Here is a 22,505-nt window from a genome sequence, read left to right as displayed (position 1 = left end):
ATTGATAATCTTGTATACACTTGTCTGACAAATGATCGAACAATACAGTCCTATTAATGCTACAAAATGTATCAAAGATATTTCAAATTCGTATACGATTAAAAAAAGTAGCTTATAAAATTGAAAATCGCTTTACAATGATGGATAAGTAATACAGATTTATGTATGTACAAATAATACAACTAAGTCATAATTTAGTAAACTCGCGATTGTAATATAGCTTTCTGCAGTAACGTGCAAAATGTCGCGTTCACTTCTTGACATAACAGATCCGCTGCTTTATCACCCAGTGCTGCTTGAGCCGTACTAACCCTGCCAAGCTGCAGTAACAGTCCCGTGATGTCCTCTGCCAATGGAGGAAAAGCTAAGCATATCCGTGTCAATGACGATAACACTGGCATGAAGAGAACAACTCGATCCTCGGCAGATAACACGCCCAAAAGCGTTATCAGTGTATTAATTGCTAATCGAGAAACGCTTAAAGCTTTCGGCAGAGCGTATTGAATCGCCAAATGTGAAGCCAAGTCAACGGCGAATACTTGTTTCTCTGATTCGGGTTGTGACAATAATTCTGGGATCCAGTCGAGACATATGTGCATAGACGGAATTCCGGAAACCGTGATCGGGAGCAATTCTCGAGGATAACCCTATAGAAAAAAAATATCCATCATGAGAATCATACATTAAAATTAATTAGAATTAATGATATTTGGATAATTGACGATTAAATTAAGAATCTTATAGGACCATACATGTGGGTACACAACCAATAGGAGGAGATCAATGCCTTTAATGGTCTAGCTGGGTCTTAAGTGCTTGTATACTTTTGTGTGAATTTATATACTACGTATGTAATCCTTCAAACTGCGTGCCGGAATGACTTTTCGGTTTATTTACAGATTTTAACATGTTATTCAGCATTATTAAGATCGTTCTAAGATGCTTATGAACATCGAATTGTTAAATTCTGATCAATTTAACTTGTGATATTTATTACTGCGATAGCTCAGTAGAGTTTGCATTTCAAGACCGAAAAATTATTTCGGCGCGCAGTTTGAAGAACTACACATACGTAGTATACAAATTCACATAGAAATATATAAACATTTAAGACCCAGCTAAATCATTAAAGGCATTGATCTCCAATTGATTAATTGAAAAATAAGGAAATTAGATTAAATATAATATCTATTATATATAATTTATGTTACTAACAAAGAAACACAAGGAAGTAATGCTTTCGATTTTGATGAACTTTTGATATGTTGTCTGACAAAAATAAGGGACGTGGAAAATTATTTTTTTATCATAAAGTACTCTTAAACCATTTAGCGTTTATTTCAAAATTTCTGTTAATTTTTTATAGTATTTCAATAATATTTGTTTTGAAAGAAAATCGATTTTCTTCAAAGGGGTGCATTACCTAACAGCGCATATAGGCACCTATAAAAAAAATATGTATCCCTCATTTGTTATCTAGATTACAATATATTAAAAACTTATCAAAATCAAAGGACATTTCCCTGTGCTTCCTTGTAAAATATTTTTTTATAGTTTATTATGAATACCTGAAAGTGGACTAATTTGGCCAAAGATGGATCAGCTATGAATACTTGATGTAAGTATGAGCATACGACACTCCGTATTTCCCGGAGGGACCACATTTGTCCGGGAGTTTTCTTGTCTTCTTCTGTCTCCAGACAAGCTTCTAATAAAATCTGTACTGCTGCGCTTTCTTGACCTGCCACCAAGGCTATCCTCAAATCTTCTCTTTCTGTTTCACTCGTCAATTGTCCGATTTTTTCGGTTAGAGGTTTATCCAGCATATGTCTGGCTAATTGAGATCGCGAGGCGGCTAATGTAGCTTGTAAGATCCTACAAACAGTTAAATTTGATTATTTTTATGAAAAAATTAAAAAAAATTAGTTTTACTTTATTTAATAGAATTTTTTCAGCTTACCTCAAGATTACGGATAAAATCGGCGCGCATCTAAAAACTCTCGTATCACATCTTAATACTTGCAATGGATCTAGTACGATATTGTCTTGTGTCAAAAAAACATTTTTCACTATTGAATTTTCTATTAGCAACGCATTTATGGAAAGAACCCATAGACATCGCGGTAATACAGTATTGAGTCTGAGCCACACTTGTTTATAAAGTTCTGAAATTAAAAAACCCTCCTGTAGTTCTTTAATAATAATATACAAATCTCTCTTATATGGATTAATTAACATTAATGTATAATTGTCAACTCTTATTAATAATTAATTATTAAGACAATAATGTACCTTGTATATATCTAGGGACTTGCTCGTCAAGAATGTTCTTGAAGTAGTGTATTATCAATTCTGCGTGAGGCCAGATTTCAGTCGGTTTCAGCGTCATCAGTTGTCTCAACAATCTACCAGTCCTCGATGGACAAGTTTTGACGTGGCTGAATGCCTCAACGATCGCAATATCGCTGATTTTCATGCTTTCGTAGCTCGCGATGACGGAATCTATGTTAATCATCTCGTCGTCGAGCCAGTCATCCACCAGAGACAGATGAGGAAAATGTGTGGCCAGTAACCGAAGAAGCGGTGAGAACAAACTGGCATAGTTCATCTGATCCCGCTGGACTAATTGCAGTAAATATTTGATTGGTAATTCAGACAGAAACTCCGTCGAGTACGACTTGACTTTTCTGCCTTGTGATATGAAGGTGTGCATATTGGACAATCTCACGTCCTCGTAGAGCAGGAGGTAATAGAGCAGTAATAACTGGGAGGTGAGCGAAGGTTTCGACGTGTCAATGTCCATATTGTCAGCGTCTATCTGCATGGTGTTGACGGGATTTTTCTTGAAGTCGAAATTTGCCCCAAACACACTGTTCTGAAACACCCGACAGATCTCATTCTCGGTAATAGGTTTGTTTGTGTGCTCAGACGTCTTGTTGTTCGTCATCAGGATAGAATTCACGTAGACCTCAACCAGAGCCGGTAGAACTGGATGCAATGGTGGCACACTGGCACAGATCTGCCGGTATATCCAGTTCTTAATGGGCACCCGGTGTTTCGCGAACGCTCGTGATTTCAGCAGCTGATGGATGCAATGGACTGGTAGGAAGCCAGGGATATTGGCGTTCAGATTCGCCGTGACTGGTACCTTAACAGCATGCGCAGTGACCACCTGTTCCGTGAAAATCTCCTGCATGAAAATTTGTTTGATCCGCGTGAGATTGTTAGGCCTGATCGGTATCTTCATGCCGAGTGTGGCACAGACCAGCTCGCAGATCGCTGATAACTGATTGCTATGAAAGTGTATCGCCATCAGCAACAACATTTCACCAAAACTGGCAGTAACGCCGCTTGCGCTTTCGAAGTAGGCCTCTTCTCGTACCAGCCATTGCACCCACTCGATGCTGCGTTTCTCTAGATTGTGATGCCCAATCAGGGAAGGGCATGCTATCAGCATACACAAGCCGAGCGACACGAATCTAACACCAGCGGGGGATGGCGGCGGATGCGATGTCAGAAGCTGAACGATCATTGTAACTTCATCATCTTGAAACTTGATACCACCGATACCTCGCAGAGCACAATAGAGCCTGAGCAACGCGCTCGCTTGCACGACTTGCGACTCCGCTAATTGACTGTCCGTGCTCTGTGACGCGATCGTCTGCAGTCGTTTGAGCAGCTCCTCTCGTAATGATTGCAGAGCCGTCTGCGATTCCATCTTGCGTTTCTGTCCGTTCCTAATGAACATAGCGATCCACGAGCGTACCTGCTGATCGCTGCCAAGTAACAAGCCAGACACAAAGGCAACCACATCGCTCTCGGGCTGCAAACTATTTGCGTTTTCATGCTCCAAGCTCAGAGTGATAGCCAGAGCGGGCATCCGACATAACTCCACGCATTTAGCTCTAATTGCCAGCGCTTGACTCGGATTCATCTGACAGAGCATCGTGATTGCCTGTGTCCTAATCCTGCCTAACGCAGATTCTTCCTGTCGTTCCCCGTTAGCAATCAGATGCGCACACACCTCCGAAAAACTGTCTGGACTGTTGGCGACAATCCAACAGATAATATCGGGACCATGCTTGACATGCAGAAGGGTCTCTGCTATGTCCAGGATGGATAACAATGTTGGCAGTTCAGCGAGTGCAATGCAGATGACATAGCTTATCTCTTCCATGTAGACCGCATTGTCGAACAGATCTGACTGTTTGACCTGAAACTCTTGATTCTTCTGCAATTCCTGTATCTGAGATGCTATGAACAAGATCTCGCTGAGCACTAATCTGATCCTACGAATGGATTCACTACGTTCAAATTCTAGCGCTAAGCCACTCTGCAGGGACTGGGCCAGCACACTATCTCGTTGAACACTACCGAGCTTCTGTCTGAAAAAGAAATAGATGAATGTTAACATGTAATCATATATTATACCTCAAAATATAAAAGTTATATAACGATATGAATCTGAAAATCATTGTGATATAAAGGATGCAATAAAGAAGAAATTTCATTCAGTGATAATCCAGGAATAGTCACTCTGATTTTTATACCTCAACATTAAGCTCAATAGTAATTTTCTTTACTGTTCGAAAATTCGTACTTATTCTCTCTCTCTCTCTTTAAAACTTTTTAGATAATATTGTGAATATATATATATATATATATTCAATATTATATAAAAAAAAACTTTACTTTTTAGAATCGGTAACGAGTAACGGCAACGAGTTACTTTTTACCGCAAATAACGGTAACGGTAACGCGTTACTTTTAAAAAGTAACTTCCAACCCTGCGGTGTGTGTGTGTGTGTGTATATATATATATATTAGTGCAGCGTCATTATTGTAATAGTTAAATTTTCATTTTCCATGAAAAAAATACATTTAAAAATGTAGAAATAAAACGAAAGGTTGTAAAAAAAATTTACTCTCCTTTGTCATTCAATATAATAATGACTTTTAAATGAAGTGTAAAAATTAATGCAATAAAAAGCTAGGATTCGTCATCGATATATTATATATATTATAAAAAAAACAAAACAGAATGCGTATCTTAACCTCAACTGCTGCTCCTGTCGAACATCGGTCTCGAGGGCGTGAAAATCGATCGATAACAGAGCGATAATAGAATTGACAGATTCAATACCAGATAATATCGTCAGGACTTGCTTTCTACCTTCCACGCAATCCTTCGTTATGTCCAACGGTGAGATGAGGCTCATCCTAACCAAACACGGTAGGATAGGCCTAATCTCTTTGTGCGAGCACAACGATAGCTCTTTGATATCAACATTCTGTATCGCCGTAAATACTCGCGGCGATACGCGTGTGTTTTCATACATCTCGCCTCCACGTTTCTCTCAATTCTCTTGCTGGACTGGCTCTGGCTTTAAAATACTCTAAACAAAACAACAAAACCGTACAGCGACATGGTGCCAACTGCCAGGCAGCCAGACTGCCAGTAGTGCCAGTACGGATCATGAGCATGATGGTTGAGTTCGGAGAACTCCCCAGATATAAATACGAAGGTACGCTTCTTGTGCATATTTCTGAAAGCGCCAATCAGGGATTTTGTCCAAGTTACGTCACATTGAGCGGCAAATTTGAACGACTTTATAACAGTCATACATAAAAACATTTTGAATAAATATATTATTTAAATACAATGTAATTTAAAAGTTAAATACTCAAATTATTACATAAAATAAAAACAGTTAAAAAATATTAATTTAATTATTATACTTAAATTATTTCATTGAAACAGTCGAAAAACTTGTGTCATTAAATCGCGGCCGATTTGTTCCGACTCTACATGTATATGACGTAAACTTAGGCAAAAATGATAGCTCTCTGGTGGTAGGAATGCGCAGTGGTCTGACACGAGCATACCAAACCCTTGTATTTATTATATATCAATTTAATAACAAAGAGTTGTCGATTGCTAGAACCATCGACATTATTTTCATTCTCTCTATTATTAAATTTTACAATTCAATAACAAGGTGGTTTGCTGAAACTCATGTCTTGTTTGAATCAATCACCTTGTTATTGACTGTTTCGTCAAATTTAGTTATAGGCAGACGTAAGATTTAGTCGCGCACGGACTATGAGCATTAATGTAAAAAGGTGGTCATTTCTCAATTTGTAAAAATTTCCGAGGGAAAGAATTGAAATCCTTGGGTGTACAACGCTCTTTAAATTTACACACAGTCTTCAAAATGCGACTTTTTTAGGCTACGTTCGGAAACATCACCCGAGTGCCCCCGCGTATCGTTTTATCCTTGTTATTCATCCAATGTTAAATAAGGATAGAACGATACACGGGGGCACCCGGGTGATATTTCCGAACGCAGCCTTATTAAGAGTATTTGTATTTGCGTAATTAATTTATGTACTGAAGAGGACCCGAAACGAAGGAGGTCGAAACGTAAACCGGGATCTTCGTTGTTTAATAAAGTTTTTATTATTTCACACACTATAACATATTCAATGTTAGCTCATTTATATAAAATATTATGAATGTATGAGTAATTAAATTGTATTTTATCATAATTTTAGATTTTATCAAATTTTTTAAAAATGTAATAAAATATACATATATTTGTACTAAAAATAATAATTAATAAAAAACTAAAATTACGCATAGCATACTTTATTAAGGGACGTTCTTAAGAGGTAAGACATCCTCTGCCCATTTTTAGAACGTCCCTTGAAGGTCCACGCCGTACGCGGGAAGCATAGAAAATAGGTCGATTATAATCGGCTGGGGTGCAGATGGAGGGCCCCTACAGATTGACCCGTTTTTACTTATTATTTGAAGTTCTGCTTCAAATTGAGAGTAATTAAGATATCAATCATGACACGCACACAATCACGGGCCGAATGTAATGTTCGTGAGGTCAACGATAGAAAATGATATAAACTTATAGAAGATGACACAAACTGATAGAAATTCTATTGTTCTCAATTGGTCTCTATCAACTGTTTTTACCAACGATATATTTAAAAGAATAAGAAGTTAGAGAAAGACTTTTTTTCTTTTTTTTACAACTTGCATATAGCTAATTGTATTCAGAAAAAAATTTTTTCTCTGAATTTATACATGACTCAATCAATAAATTAATGGAGTTTGTACGAGAGATTAAATAAATCAAATAAAAGAAATACTTCACACCGAGATCCAGTGCATGGCTTACAAAGGCATTAATTTATTGATCGATTTATCTCAAAGGAGCCTTAATTTAAAGTAACTCAACTTATATCTGGAGACACGGTAGTGTCTCGGCGCTAAGCCAAGCGCAGCGACACTGCCGTGCCTCCTTTACGCGAACCGACGAGTTGCGGCAGACTGAGACAATCGGATCTCGGTAACGGCTGAATATTTTATACATGACATAATATAAATTGAATGCATATCTTATTTCTAAAATATATTGTAATTTTTCAATCTTGAGGATACACAACGCCCAATTGTCTGCGCAACTCATCCTCCAGTTTTGCCAGCAATAAGGATGTGTCATGCGATATCTTTGGACTTTCTATCAAACCTGCGAAAAATTAAACATAATGATTAAACATAAAATATATTCAATATTATATCGATTTATACAAAAATCAATTTTATTATTACTGTAAAATCATTCTCCGATAGGACAACGTTTATTAAATTATATGACAAAATGTTGCATAATCTTTGTAATCTGTAATTATACAATACAGATATATTATACTAACAAAAATGCAGAAACTTGACTTTTTTTAAAATATTAATAACTGTTTGCTCAATTAATTTCGACATATCTTGATGAAAATAAAAATTGGAGCATAATCACGAGTCGAATGTAATGGGAGAGTAACAGAAGCGTAAACAAAACTTCTAGAAGGCGAAAATTGGAACAATGGCTGCGTTCAGCAGAGAAAGTAGCTTTGCAACTGTTGTAAAATTCTTCAATACGATCGGTTCTTGCTTTTGGTTCCTTATAGATCTAAATGTATAAATCAATCATATTGAGAATTTTACAACAGTTGCAAAGCTGTTTTCTCTGCTGAACACAACCAATGAAACGTAAAAGAAGCGTATACGCTTTCTTTACATTTTGATATTTCAATTTTCGCCTCCTAGAAATCCCGTTACAGCATTTCGGCAAAACAATAAAAATATGACAAATTATCTTAGCGACATATTTATCAAATTAAATTTAGAAATTATCCAATAATTGAGAAAAATATTTTAGCTGTTCTTAATCTTGACACAAGGCTTCGGAGATTAAATCACAAAATAGACATCTAATAAGCCAATGTAAGCCAATTCACAGATTCGTCGTGTGTAAATCCATATATTTGAAATAAAACGTCATAGACGTTTCAACTCTTAGTATTGGTCATCCTCGGTGTGAAATTAACATAATTCATCTCCATTGTTTAACAAATCGCAAAGGAAAAATGATATAAAGTCGCTCGTACATTAACTATCGTCAATATATATATATATATATATATAATTAAAAGTTAAATGTAATTAATTTAAATTTTAATTTTTAATTTAAAAATCAAAATCGGTCAAATCTCCTATAAGTTAGAATTCTACGGTTCGTATGAGTAGAATTGTGAAATTATCATTCATATTATCAAGTTGATTTTTTTGTGTACAGTACAAAAATATTTTATACTTAATTTATCGCTCCAATTGTGTGTCGAAGTAATATAGATTCGATATAAAATATTTTTGTACTGTACAAAAGAATCAACTGGATAATATGAATGAAAATAACACAGCTAAGCCTGCGAAAATGAGACTTTGAAAAGTCCATTAAAATGTAGAAGTGGTTTCCGACGTAATTTTTTGCGTCATTACGAATCTTACTACAGAAATTGTTTAGTACGTCAGGATTTTGAGAAATTCTAATCTAAAAGCTTTTTTGCACTTTTAGGTCATAATATCTCAAAATCTTGACGTGCTAAACAATTTCTATGGCCATTCGGCAGATTCGGATTCAGCGCAAAAAAAATCGTCGTCGGAAATCACTCCTACATCTTATTGGACCAAACCTCGCAGGCTTGTGTAATTCTACTCATAGGAGCAGTAAAATTGTATTTAGGAGATTTAGTTATTGACTTTGAGAAAAACCTATAGATTCAAAGAGAGACTATCAACATCTATGAAGTTAACATCAACTTTAACAATTTTGATAATACGGTTTTCAATTTCATAATTTTTGACAAACATCATTTAGAAATTTCTGACAAAGCTGTTGTGTCATGGCGAATCATCTTAGCGCAATTATTACAAAATTGTCGTCAATTCAAGATACCATTATATGTTTTCACAGTTTGCCTCTCGAGATTATTAAAGTAACTCATAAAAGATAAGAAACTCCCGGCGGATTAGAACATTGACAGTTTTACCTTTCAAAATGCAGTTACGAACTTCGACAGCTTCGTAGGAAAACCCGGCGGAATTTGTGAAGTTCATCTCGTGCTTTAATTTCGGTAGCGATGTCTGTACAGTACCGCTCGGCAATTCCACCTTCGTTGGACACCAAAAGTTGTCAGGCACTTTTATCATACCCTTGGTACCGCAAATATACGCCTCATTCGGCAGTTTGACCAGCGCATTTGTCATGATTGTCGCGGTGCGATTCCCTTTGTAGGTCAAAGTAGCCGACATGCACATATCGACGCCGTTCTCGTTCAGAAATCCAGCCGCCTTAATACTCTCCGGCATTTCGTTATCATATACCAAGCAGACAAATTGCAAACAGTAAATGCCAAGATCAAGAATTGTTCCGCCACCTAACTCTTTCAAGCTGTAAATTGTGATTGATTAATTAATTCATTGCCTTGCTTCTTTTAGTTTGCTAAAACAATTAATAAACATTACGCTATCCGATCCAAATCAGACATTTGGATACCGAAGGGAATGATAACTTGATGAATATCGCCTATGTTACCAGACGCGATTTCCTTTCTAATAACATCATACACGGGAAAACAGCGGCTCCACACGCCTTCCATTAGGAATAGATTTTTACTCTTAGCGTAATTAATCAATTCAGTGGTCTGCTTTAGGTTCATCGTCAATGGCTTTTCGCATAGGACATGCTTGCCGTGCTTCAACATAAGCATCGCGATGTCGAAGTGTTGAGGGTGAATCGTTCCGATATATACGATGTCTTGAAACACATACACGAAAATGAAAATTTTTTCTTTGAGCTCTTCAAATAATTTTTCAAATTTCTATATAATTTTATAATTTTAGAAAACTTTCTGATTCTCTTCAACAAGAAAAATTTACATTTTTCAGAAATGATGAGAAAGTTGAATCTACATATATTTTCTAAAATTTATATATATATATTAGGTCTAAGTTTAAAGCTTTTTTTTCAATAATCTCCATAAATTTAAAATATAGAAAAATTCTTTTAATATTATGAGAATTCTCTTTTCATTAGAATTCAAAAATATCTTAAGATTTTTCATTCTATAATATCCAATGAAAACTTATAAAATCTAAAAAAATTTAGGATATTTTTCAAAAAATATCAATTTAAAGTATGAAAAATTCTTAAAAATATTATATTACGAAATTTTTTTCATCAGGATATCACAGTGAAATTTTATTATGATTGCACAAAATTATTAATACAGTTCGCAATTATCATGTACCGATATTCTTGTTCAATCCTAGTTTCTCATAATCGTCGTAAACCGTCTTAATTTCGTGCAACTTTGCAAAATCCTTCGCACGTGACAATTGCCGCGCCGCAACGGCGATGACGTCATGCTCATCAGCTGGTAAAGATCGCAATGCCGTTACAAAATCATGCGAAATCTTTCCTGCGCTAGCGATGCCCCACCGTAAAGTTATCATCTAAATTTTTCACAAAAGAAGAAGCTCTATCAGTTTAGCATTGATCTAGTTTACATCGTGCACTTGATTACACTTGATACGGATACTAACTATAGTAACTTTCTAATTGAATCTTATCTTAATTTCGACGATACATGTAAACTGTGTGTGTGTGCGTGTGTGCGCGCGTGTGTATGTGTGTGTATATATGTGTATTTAATTAATCATTTTGATGTGTACCCAGGGAGAACGCGAGATCGGATAGATGTCTTATTAAGCCGCGTATACATCTAGCGAACAAACACCGAATGCGAATGTTCGGACGTTTGTGTTTGTGTTTGTGAACAGTTTATTCTTTTTCTTGATTGTACCGAATACTAGCATTCGATTAAATTCGATGTTCGTTGCACATAGTAATTAACGTACTGCGACTTTTATGTAACAAATAATAACATAAACTTTTGCGTTTACTGTTCGTTCGGTGTTCGTTCGCTAGGTGTATACATGGCTTTAGATGTCGGAGGCGTCTATATACATCTAAAATAACGTCTAAAAATATTAATTTTAGACGCCACGTGAATTTGTATTATTTTTTTATTATTGTGTTATATTAGGCATGAAAAAAATCTAATATTTATACAATAGCAGATCTTTATTTATGAAATACTCTTTTGAGCTATAAGCAGAACTGCGATATTTAGAAAATTAGCGCCCAAGGGCTTATCAAAAGCTCTTCTTTCTCTGCCTAGTGCATAAATATACTTATGTACTTATTAATTACAAAACAAAGATAAATAATTAAATATCCCGGTAAAAATTTTTCATATATGAATATGGGTGCGTTCAGCAGACTCAACTGTTGTGCAACCATTTTGTTTGCTGAATGATTGTCCATTGAACAGTCCCAAAATCCCAAGTGCATTCAACGTCTCAACATGTTTACTCAGGCTGTGTTCCAATATTCACTGTCAGTGCTGAAAATGTATATACACGTAGACTGTAGATTTTCAGCGCTGGCAGTGAATTTTGGAACATATTTTCTGCACTCGAAAACGCTATAAAAGTACGTTGAATCACAACCAAAACGTGTTGAACAAAATGGCTGCGTTCAATGTGCCGAGGACATTATATATACAAATAGATTACTTATAACGTAATCTGTCGTAATATAGCGTTTTCGAGTGAAGTAAGTTTGAACCTATCCCGGGTCGGATCGATGACGTCACATGCTTTACTTTAGGTTTGTTCGCGTCGCTTGATCCAAATTAACCCAGAGAGCACTTGGATCACCGGTAAGATGGCGGTTGGAGCAGTTGGATTCATGTGCCCCAACGCTCGGTGACACGAACGGATTTAGGACAAGTTGGGACAAGCGTCCTGTCGTTCTATACCATGAATAGTTCATGATCTTGTGCAGGAGCCATTACCAGCCATTTGCAGCAAGTGAAATACTTCACTCAACTACACATTCTCAATCATTACGCATGCGTGCGTAACATGCCCCAACCGCACCACCTTCTGAGGTGAGGCAAATGGAGCGTGCTCTTAATTGATCCATGGAGTATACTCTAACGCGACGCGAACATCCAGTCGCCATATTGGTTCCGGTGACGCGAACGTATTGGAGCGCGTTGGAATGAACAGGAGCAGATTGGAGCGTGCGACGCGAACAAACCTTTTGATTTCTGGGGCTGCGGTCCACTTGACGCTACAAACGCTTCGAAGCATTCTTTGATTAGTCAATTCGTAAAATTCTTTGTTTTGATTGGTCGCTCAAAACAAGCGCTTCGAAGCGTTTGTAGCGTCGAGTGGATCGCAGCCTTGGGTACCTGTTATGGAACAAAGTCGGAATGGATTCCGATCGAAATTATTCAATTATTCCCTAGATTTCTATTGTGTTTTCTGGAGAAAACGGAATAATTCCGATCGGAATCCATTCCGACTTTGTTCCATGATAAGTACCCTGATTGGACGAGGTTATAATATTTTCGGGTCAAACATGGGTTAATCGAACCGGGTCGGGTTCAAACCCACTCCACTCGAAAACGCTAATAGATACATTTGAGACTCGTCAAAAATTACAAAACGGTACGTAGATCGATTTTGGAGAGTGAATCAGCAATCGAGGAGCAACTGTAAACTGTAACTACATATTTATGCTATCGATTATTAATTCGAGATGCAACCGAATGTAAAGGAATTGGCACTCACGTTGCAGAAACGAAGTACTCACCACGACGTCTCGGAGTATACTAACTGTTTCGCAAGCAAACGCCGATTACGTCGAGATAATCTTGTTCATTGACTTTCAAGCAACCTTGTAATGTGATACTCCACAGTCATAAAAAACATTTTGTTTATTACGCTTGTATCTTTCCGCGTGCTATTTTTGTAAGTTTTAATTATTTTGACTGTTGATAATCCCAGATAGCCAAATGCCTCTAAGGTTGCCGTCATGTTGCGGACAATCAATTTCTAGAAATACGAGCCAAAGTGCTTCGTCATTGTGCATTTTAGGTTGTAAATTATGTGAATTCGACATCAGATTACAGCAAATTGACGGCAACTTGTTGACATTAGTATATTTCCTCATCATCAATTGTAGTCATCATGTTGCCGTCATATTGTTAGTAACATACCATACTAATATTTCTGACTGCTTGTTTTCAAAATTGCATCAACTAGATACTTGTATAATCATTCATGCTGCTTAGTATGATAAATACTTGATATGACTGCAAACAAGCAACAACTATTCAACACTCACGCAGTGCATTAATTTGCTCGATATGATTAATTACGCTTGGTTATCTGGGATGATCAATTTATTTGCTACAATTGTGCCAAGCATGTAAAATTTTACAGATAATCATTTATGTATTAATCCTTCGCTTGTATCGTGGGATTTTTAAAGAACAGTCAAAATTTCAACAAAATTTTCCTCTGTATTTTGCTATATAAAAAAATATAACTTTAATTTTTAATATACTGTTTTTTTTCCAAAAATCTGCTAACAATGCTTTTATGCCACTAATTGTATATAATACATTAGGAATTTTTTATTTTCTTAAATCTAGTCTAACTAAAATATAATTAAGTGAATATTCTTGCGATCTTCAATTAATAAAAATATCTATTATATATATATATAAAAAATAATTTAAGTTGCATATTTGGTTGTAAACATAGTTATATCTCTCAAAGGAAGTATTTTACATAAAGCTCGTCCACGTAATAATCCATGAGGTACTGGTCCATATACTCGTGAATCTGTAGAATTATTTCTGTTGTCACCTTCCAGCCAAACGTGTCCGTAAGGTATCTGTAAGAAAATAATTCATCAGTACATCTTATCAATATGTTTCTCTCTGTAATTCATGTAAAACTATTAATTGAAGGAACAAGATGTAAAGTAATTCTCTAGAGACAAAAAACATCAAAATATGTCCTGATAATTTACCGTAGTTATGATGAAGCCATTCCTTATTTTGTCGCCAGGCAGGCCTATGATTCGCTTGCATATATTCTGCTCCGGATTGTTGGGACATTTGGAAATGACGATGTCCCCCTTCTCAAGCCTTTGCAATCTAACTGATATTCGTTCCAGAAGTAAGACGTCATTAGTGTACAAAGTAGGCTCCATGGATGGACCACTGCACTGTAATTACATCAGCAATAATCATATTATCAAAGTGAAAGGCATCAGATCAGATAATGATAAATAAGAAAAAATGCGTAATCGCATCCTTACCACGACAATATCGCCCACATACTCGTACACACAGTATGTCACACATGCACATTGCGTGAAGCCACGAATGACCTTAGCCACAAATTTGTTCAGCTTTAGCATTATGACAAAGAATCAACGAAAAGAGATCACTTCTCCTCGTCCGTTTTACCGGAATCGCGTACATTTGACGCGTTTTTGTATGAAACGAAAATATTTGGCAGAAAAAAAAGTGTTGCTCTGTTCCGTGAACCGAAATACTAAACGATAAAATTGACGACTATTGAGGTTAGGAAATCCATGGTATAAGAACATAGCTAAAAGAATATAAGTTTGTCGCGTCGCATACTTCAACACGTTCCAATATGCTCCTACCATAGCTCCTACTCACTCTATCAAGCGCGTTGGAGTGAGTAGGAGCTATGGTAGGAGCACATTGGAACATGTTGGAGCATGCGACGCGACAAACCTGCAAGCTCCCATTACATGGGAACGTCAAGCGTCGAGCGTCGAGCATCGTGACCTTACTATTCGCTAAAAATAGGTCACGACTGTCATTCGACTGTAACAGGGGAATACTCGACTGTAATTGGTCAGTTCTTGTACTCTGATCCAACTCTAAAGGCCATCACACGTACAAAAATTTTAGTCGTGATCGTAAGGCCATAAGCAAATCGGCCAATCACAGTTGAGCATTTAAAAACGCGAGATCTTAATTTTGATTGTGATTGGTTGATTTGTTTGCGACCTTACAATTACGTCTAAAATTTTTGTACGTGTGATGGCCTTAACCCCGGATCTACAATAGGATTTTAAGCTTTAAGCCGCAAGAAATTGACCAATTACCCAGGCTCTACAATAGAGTTTTAAGCCTTAAGCCATAAGAAATGAACGAATCACAGTCGATTATTCTCCTCGAATTCGACTGTAATTGATCAATTTCTTACGGCTTACGTCTTAAAACACCTATTGTAAATCCGGACTTAGGGCCCTGGCACACAAAAAACTTAAGGCAGTAAAACGTAAGCAGTAAGCGAATTGACCAATCACAGTAGAGTCCATAAGGCCATAACATAAGCAGTAGCGAATCCAATATGTTGATTTCCTTACGTCTTACTGCTTTAAGTTTTTTGTGTGCCAGGGCCCTTACAGTTGGATCCGAGGAGAATAATCGACTGTGATTCGTCCATTTCTTATGGCTTAAAACCCTATTGTAGATCCGGTGTAGAACCTCGTTTACACGGCACCCTGAAGGTGCCACAATAGAAGGAATAAGGAATTAGGGTACCATTACATAAGCGCGGAAACGCGTAACCAATCAGAAGCGATCCGCTGTTATGGTTTCGCGTTTTATCAATTACTGATTGGTTGCGCGTTTCCGTGTTTTCGCGCTCATGTAATGGCACCCGTAGGAATAAGGAATAAAGATTTCAACTTATCAGATATCAGATACACCGGATTACATGGATTCTGATAGGTTGAAATCTTTATTCCTTATTCCTTCTATTGTGGCTGCACCTTTAATCGGGTTTAATAACATCCGTAGTTATAAAACTGGCCAATCACAGTCGGTCCATTCTTCCGAGGAATAGCTATGATTGGTCAATTTCATAATTACAGATGTTATTAAATCCAATTAATCGTACCGTGTAACAGAGGTCCATGATACGCAAAGTGTCACGTGATCGTAATTTTTCTGATTGGATGAAGTCTAAGGCCGGTAAGAAATGGAAAGAAAGATTTCAATTTGAAATTTTTTGTCATACTCAGCATAGATTCCATCTCACAGACACGTATTAACGCGTATACTTTAATTCTGGAAAAAGATTTTTGAATCTATAAAAGAGAAAAAGTAATTGTTATACAAAAATTATATGGTTTAATCGGTAATACTTTAGGATAGATATAACTTTAGGATCCTCTTCAAGATTTATTGTCGTAAAAATTTTGGGATTAAAATTTATATCACTATTTTCATAGAGATTGAAAGATATTAAAAAATTTTTATTTCCAATTTCCATTCATTTTGATGTGTGTGTCTCGAGGCTACAATTCTCTTCAACTTTCTGACAATGAGAGATATGTTAATGAAAGAAGTAAAATATATGATATATAATATTCTTAGCTCCTATTCAGGATGTTTGATAGACATATATAGCATATAGACTACGTTTATATGTTATAACTTCGGCGTAAATCGAACCGTGTAAACCTAGTCATATATTAATATTTATACTTTAAATAAACTGTATGAAAATTGTTTATAACATTCTGTTTTTATTGAACATCTTTTCATTAATTTATTTACTTTATTGGTTATTATTTTCATTGCTATAAATTACAATTTTAAAAATAATAATAAAAATCTCAATTTTTTGTATAAGAACTTTGAGTATTCAAAATAATTCATGTAAAGTTTATTTATTGCGATTCACCAATTAATTATAAAAATTTAGCACAAATAAATTAATTACAAACATTTTAAACAATTAAATATTTTGTTTATTTACTGAATTCCATAAATAATTTTGAATACATAAAGTACTTATACTAAAAAGTTGAAAAAAATTTTTGTTATTTATTTTATAATAAATACATTTCCATACATTTCTACGAGAGCACGGATTACAATTAAAATATTATTTTTTATTTTGAAATAACTTATTTATGATCTAAATGATAAATCGTCACTAAAAATAATTCGTTGTATTACTTATAAATATGGTTTAGAATAATTTGTAATTTTTTCATAATTTTTGTATTACGTTGAAATATTTATCGAACATCCTTCATCGGATTCTCGCGAAAAAGATCTGCGGACTGCAATGGGCGCGTTTGCACGGATAGCTTGCGCGAATCGGAGCGCGATCCGACTACGTGCTACGACGATGCCTGCGACTGCGGTGTGGCGCGTCGCGTGTCGCGATATATATCACGAGAATCACCCCTTTAATCGGCGCGGTAATCGGGCGCCGTCGGCGAATCTCGGGTTTACACTCGGTTCCGTCGTGCTCCGCGGTCGTGGTGCGTGTATGAATCTCGTTTAGTTTGATATCCTTGGCAGGTTACGATCAGTTACGATTGACTGATCGAAAGATCGTCCGCCAAGCCTGCCGATCAACTTGCTGACCGACCCGACCGTCTACGAAGAGCGAATATCACGGTGCACGATATCGCGACAAGTGCCGAGAGCCCCGGATAGATTACTGTGGCACGAGGGAGGAGGCCGGACACGCGCGCGCGCGCGCGCGCGAGAGCGACACAGGGAGTGACACGCGACGTGGTGCGTTCGTTCGCCCACTCGCCCGCCCGCTCGCTGTCCGTTTGTCCACGACCGCTCGTACGCACGGCACGGTACGGCACATACAACGTACGCACGCACGCACAGCGTCGGAAACTCGCGCGCGCCACACGCACACGCGCGCACACGCACACACACACACACACACACACACATACACACACATACACACACCCCATATATACATATACACACGCTTGTACAAACATATACGAACGCACGGAGGAGACCAAAGAGAGTTCCCCCGTCCAACGGCGCCAATTTAATGGATCCGACCATCGGTTGGTACCAACCGGAGCAGTACGGCCCTGCCAAGGACCTTTGGTTACACATTTGGGAGGCCGAGAAGGGTCTTGACGTTCTGACCCTGCGTAACGACGCGAACACGAGTAATGCGATGGGCGTACGGCTGCAGCAGGACTTTCTCGCGCTGGACACGAGCCCGGCGGCAGCGACGACGACGGCAACAACGACGGCGACGACCGCAGCCAGCACCACGCCGACGTCGTCATCCAACAGCACCACCGCCAACGCCGGTGTCGGCTTCGGCGCTGGTAACAATGGCAGCGGTATTGGCGGCAATGCCGGCAACAATAGCAATGGACCGAACGGTAGTAACGGCAACGGACGAGCTACGTCCGCCGTTCACAGCGGTGCCACTGGCAATGGCAATGGCGAGCACCGCGTGCCCCACAATGCCTGCAACTACTATTACAACCCGTCCCGCAGGAAAGGCGAAAATCGGGCGAGCACCTACGGCATGAACTACAATTATGACGCCCTTGTGGGCGAGTACGGTGGCTGTCCGTGGCGTGTGACCAACAAGCATTACTCCATGGGGACAATCGGGTGAGTATATCCAGCTCCACATCATCGACCCGGAGGGATTGCGCTACCCGGTCCATATGGCTGTCTGTTAGGTTATGTTGGCCGTCCGCTTGAACAAAGTGCCCCAAATGCCTGCAGGTGGTATTGAGGACTTGGCAGGATGTCGAAGGAAGAGTAGTCCGGGGGTAATAGCAATCTTTTGGGATTTAAATTTGTCATTTCCGAGAAAGAGGAGAGGAGCCTTCCTGTATATGACGTTTTATATACACACTCACTCATTCTCTCTCTCTCTCTCTCTCTCTCTCTCTCTCTCTCTCTCTCTCTCTCTCTCTGTAGATTTACAAATAAAGCTCGGAAATAGCTACAAAAAATTATTGTCATTATTGTTGACTAGTATAAGAAATTGTAAACATATCTCATGTATCTAAGAGATACATTATTGTATTATAAATTCAAGGACAAGGCATGCCAAGTATCTTTCACAAAGATGTCTCAAATTCAGATGAAAATTCTATTTTTAAAGTTCTTAGAGATCGTATTTATTAGGATTTTTTTTATATTTGCATATTTTATTTCTACATCAATTTAAAGATGTTGATACTGGACATTGAATAGATTATGTTTGTTTAGATTACACGAGGAAATAGAAGATTTTTTTTCATACATGTGTCCCTCGCACGAAGAGCATGTATTAAGATTGAGAGTTGTAAAAAGGATAGAAAATGTAATTTATGATCTCTGGCCAGACTCTAAAGTCGAAGTATTTGGTAGCTTTCGCACTGGTTTATATTTGCCTACAAGGTACGTATCTTTATGCATTTGTAAACAAATCCATAAACAAAACTGATTGTCCCACCTTTGGATAAACTATGTAATAATTTACCTAATGGATGAATAAGTGAGATTTAGCAAAAGATGAAATAATCCGGTCTGAGAGGAATATTTGTTTACCAAAGACTCATGTAAAGTATTCTCAAACATATAGAGACTTTCCTATTGTTACAGTGATATAGATTTGGTAGTAATAGGGATGTGGACAAATCTTCCATTACGTACTTTGGAACGTGCTTTACTAGATCGAAATATCGCTGAGCCATCTTCTATTAAAGTGTTGGATAAGGCTAGCGTACCGATCGTCAAACTGACCGATAAGGAAAGTGAAATTAAGGTAGACATTAGTTTCAACATGAATAACGGCGTCAAGTCCGCAGAGTTGATAAATTCCTATAAGAGGCAATATCCGGTTCTGGAGAAGCTAGTCATGGTGTTAAAGCAATTTCTACTACAAAGAGATCTTAACGAAGTGTTCACTGGCGGTATTTCTTCATACAGTTTAATACTCATGACCATCAGTTTTTTACAAGTGAGTATAATTGTTGTTGCTAACATGTTTACTGGAATCACGTTTATTATTGTGACAACTTCCTCGAGAAATCAATTGCCGTTGTCGAATCAAGATTTTGATTTATTACAGTTACATCCGAGAAAGGATATTCATTGTCCAAATACCAATCTGGGAGTGTTATTGATTGAATTTCTGGAGCTGTATGGGAGAAAGTTCAACTATGTTAAGACTGGCATTCGCATAAAGGATGGTGGTCAATATATATCGAAAGAAGAGGTCTAATTTATATTTATATTACATTATAGAGGTTCTATATCATCAGTATTTTTGATACTAATTCACATGTTTATTAATAGATTCAACGAGATATGATAGATGGTCATCGACCATCTCTATTATGCATAGAAGACCCACTCACACCTGGGAACGATATCGGCCGTAGTAGTTACGGTGCTTTGTATGTAAAGAGTGCATTTAATTGGGCCTATTGTATTCTCTCTCAAGCGGCCAATCCCTCAAATATCTTAATCAATGACGCCAGTAAAGTAAGGTGAGATCTTTATTATTTGTTTCTTCTATTCCATTTTTTATCCTGTACAACATGTAAATTATAATAAATGATTCTTTCATTATACGCAGCATACTGGGAAGAATAATCCGTGTGACCGATGAAGTAATATACTATCGTAGGTGGATTAAAGAAACATTCCTCTTACCCGTAAGCGAAGGAGATTCTCTATCAAGCTCAACTGGTTCTGATGCATCCACTCTTTCAGCTCCTGCTAGTGATACGGTACATAAACGTATTAGAAAAATATCTTCGTTATTATTTTTATACACATTAATTTCTGTTGTGTGTACATATATATATATATTTTAATTTACTTGTTTTTATTTCACATCCTATAATATATTGAAAAGAGTTTAAAGCCCTCCATGATATATTGCTGTATGATAATACATAGGATCGCTATTAATTCTGAATTTATGTACATATTTCTCTAAGGACTCTGAGTGTAGTCGTGGCAATTCTCCGAACACTGGTGGGAAGAGCGAAAATGACAAAAACAAAGATAGGCACTTTTATAATAGTCATCAAATCCACAATTATTCTGGAAGGAAAGCATTCAAAGCAACCATTCATGGTACGACAATTAACCGATTTTGTTTGCTACTTGTGTATATTATCAAGTTGCTATAACAGATTTCGATTACACATAATACATAACGTTCGATGATATCTTTCGCATTTGACACGTGCTATTTTTTATTGATGTTTCTTTGTTGCAGCCAATCACCAACAGAGTTTCAAAGGCAACTATCATCGCATCAACAACAATATAGTCGGTCAGAATAAAGTCAAGCACGCACTCCACAGTAATGGAAATAACAATAACAATAATAACAATACTAGTCACAGTCCAAGCTCTAGGCCACATTCGATGAAGAGGAAAAAACAATGCACAATGCAACGTGGAACCGGAGATTGTGTACGGTGATGAAACGTACACAATAATTTCAGATATTACTTCCGTCACTTAAGTAGCGAGCTCAATATCATAACTGTGTGATAGAAAGACAGCAATTAATGGTCGGTTATCGTAATAACTGAATCATCCTACGCGACTTCTCTTCGCTTTCAGTTTCAATTCAATGTACAGAAGGGCACAACGTTTACGGTTCTGAGAGAACCAACAGTTTGGAAATTTAACGATTCTTGTGCAGAACAAGAATGCCCAAGCAGTAGCTATACATATATACATATATATACATTTCTTTTTTCCTCCCCATTTGCCAGAACTGTATATTTTGCTCTGTACGTAAAAGGTTATACATTAAAGACGTACAGAATTCCTAATGGAAATTTGAGATAAGATCTATTTATATTTCATTTTCGTTGCACAGATTATAAACGGTACCCGGTGTAATAACACTTTATTATCGTTGTCTATAAAAAAATTGCAAAATTTATCATTACCATCGTCGAATAGTAATTGTGTTCACAACCATGATAAGTAACATATTGTAATACATTTAAAGTGCGAATAGTATACAGACGATAATAAGTTATATACGTTTTTCTCAACACATAAAACTTTAAAACACGCCGATATTGACAACTAAAAACTTAGTTTTCTATATGAAACTATATTCTTATAAAAAGAGGGTGACAGCAGATTTGGTGATATTGGCACTTATCTAATGTACATATTGTAATATACATCTCATCAAACATAGAGAAGTAAGTCTAAGAGTTACCTACTAAATTTTTTTAACTTATAAATATCTAAAATAGTGTTTATTATAGTGATTTTATCATAAAAATTTGTGGATGAAGCCATATCTATTTAAAAGTATACTATTTTTTGTTTTTTTTTTCTCTACAAAGCATAAATATATCGTTGTTGAAAGATTTTGGTATGTTTTTCAGATTTTAATAAAATTTCAGGTTTAC

At 36.8% G+C, this 22,505-nt stretch overlaps 4 protein-coding genes across 4 annotated transcripts; 1 reads left to right on the top strand and 3 right to left on the bottom strand.

The window, feature by feature from the left end:
- Positions 1-53: 53 nt before the first annotated feature.
- On the bottom strand, positions 54-5,339 carry IntS2 (integrator complex subunit 2). The gene is made up of 5 exons (XM_018458649.1): positions 5,056-5,339; positions 2,293-4,385; positions 1,961-2,165; positions 1,569-1,875; positions 54-647 (listed from the first exon to the last, which is right to left on the bottom strand). Exons 1-5 carry the CDS (start codon positions 5,337-5,339, stop codon positions 195-197), a joined length of 3,342 nt encoding a protein of 1,113 aa, XP_018314151.1. The 3' UTR covers positions 54-194.
- A 1,807-nt stretch (positions 5,340-7,146) lies between these two features.
- LOC108729501 (trans-1,2-dihydrobenzene-1,2-diol dehydrogenase) lies at positions 7,147-13,103 on the bottom strand. Its single transcript, XM_018458652.1, has 5 exons — positions 13,058-13,103; positions 10,663-10,867; positions 9,878-10,169; positions 9,403-9,803; positions 7,147-7,544 (listed from the first exon to the last, which is right to left on the bottom strand). The coding sequence occupies exons 2-5, from the start codon at positions 10,865-10,867 to the stop codon at positions 7,441-7,443; spliced, it is 1,002 nt and encodes a 333-aa protein (XP_018314154.1). The 5' UTR covers positions 13,058-13,103; the 3' UTR covers positions 7,147-7,440.
- An 865-nt stretch (positions 13,104-13,968) lies between these two features.
- LOC108729486 (mitochondrial inner membrane protease subunit 1) lies at positions 13,969-14,986 on the bottom strand. Its single transcript, XM_018458633.1, has 3 exons — positions 14,598-14,986; positions 14,307-14,504; positions 13,969-14,168 (listed from the first exon to the last, which is right to left on the bottom strand). Exons 1-3 carry the CDS (start codon positions 14,697-14,699, stop codon positions 14,007-14,009), a joined length of 462 nt encoding a protein of 153 aa, XP_018314135.1. The 5' UTR covers positions 14,700-14,986; the 3' UTR covers positions 13,969-14,006.
- A 3,038-nt stretch (positions 14,987-18,024) lies between these two features.
- LOC108729507 (non-canonical poly(A) RNA polymerase PAPD5) lies at positions 18,025-22,376 on the top strand. Its single transcript, XM_018458660.1, has 8 exons — positions 18,025-18,726; positions 19,336-19,506; positions 19,711-20,068; positions 20,180-20,326; positions 20,407-20,600; positions 20,690-20,843; positions 21,057-21,195; positions 21,341-22,376. The coding sequence occupies exons 1-8, from the start codon at positions 18,143-18,145 to the stop codon at positions 21,547-21,549; spliced, it is 1,956 nt and encodes a 651-aa protein (XP_018314162.1). The 5' UTR covers positions 18,025-18,142; the 3' UTR covers positions 21,550-22,376.
- Positions 22,377-22,505: the final 129 nt, after the last annotated feature.

The sequence above is a fragment of the Mycetomoellerius zeteki genome, unplaced genomic scaffold (assembly GCF_001594055.1).
Source record: "Mycetomoellerius zeteki isolate Tzet28-1 unplaced genomic scaffold, Tzet1.0 scaffold74, whole genome shotgun sequence".
In the NCBI taxonomy this organism is placed as follows: Eukaryota; Metazoa; Arthropoda; class Insecta; order Hymenoptera; family Formicidae; genus Mycetomoellerius; species Mycetomoellerius zeteki.
Note: the sequence above shows the minus strand (reverse complement) of the source record. Positions and strands in the feature narration are given on the sequence as shown.

Coding starts and splice junctions, on each gene's coding strand:
- IntS2 (XM_018458649.1), bottom strand. CDS start 5,339: ATGTATGAAAACACACGCGTATCGCCGCGAGTATTTACGGCGATACAG. Junction 4,386..5,055: donor CGACAGGAGCAGCAGTTGAG/GTTAAGATACGC, acceptor TTTCTTTTTCAG/ACAGAAGCTCGGTAGTGTTC. Junction 648..1,568: donor CCAAATTAGTCCACTTTCAG/GTATTCATAATA, acceptor TTTTTTCTATAG/GGTTATCCTCGAGAATTGCT.
- LOC108729501 (XM_018458652.1), bottom strand. CDS start 10,867: ATGATAACTTTACGGTGGGGCATCGCTAGCGCAGGAAAGATTTCGCAT. Junction 10,170..10,662: donor AGGATTGAACAAGAATATCG/GTACATGATAAT, acceptor ATGTGTTTCAAG/ACATCGTATATATCGGAACG. Junction 9,804..9,877: donor TCTGATTTGGATCGGATAGC/GTAATGTTTATT, acceptor CACAATTTACAG/CTTGAAAGAGTTAGGTGGCG.
- LOC108729486 (XM_018458633.1), bottom strand. CDS start 14,699: ATGCTAAAGCTGAACAAATTTGTGGCTAAGGTCATTCGTGGCTTCACG. Junction 14,505..14,597: donor ATGTGGGCGATATTGTCGTG/GTAAGGATGCGA, acceptor ATGTAATTACAG/TGCAGTGGTCCATCCATGGA. Junction 14,169..14,306: donor ATGGCTTCATCATAACTACG/GTAAATTATCAG, acceptor ATTTTCTTACAG/ATACCTTACGGACACGTTTG.
- LOC108729507 (XM_018458660.1), top strand. CDS start 18,143: ATGGATCCGACCATCGGTTGGTACCAACCGGAGCAGTACGGCCCTGCC. Junction 20,601..20,689: donor AATGACGCCAGTAAAGTAAG/GTGAGATCTTTA, acceptor CATTATACGCAG/CATACTGGGAAGAATAATCC. Junction 20,844..21,056: donor CAGCTCCTGCTAGTGATACG/GTACATAAACGT, acceptor TATTTCTCTAAG/GACTCTGAGTGTAGTCGTGG.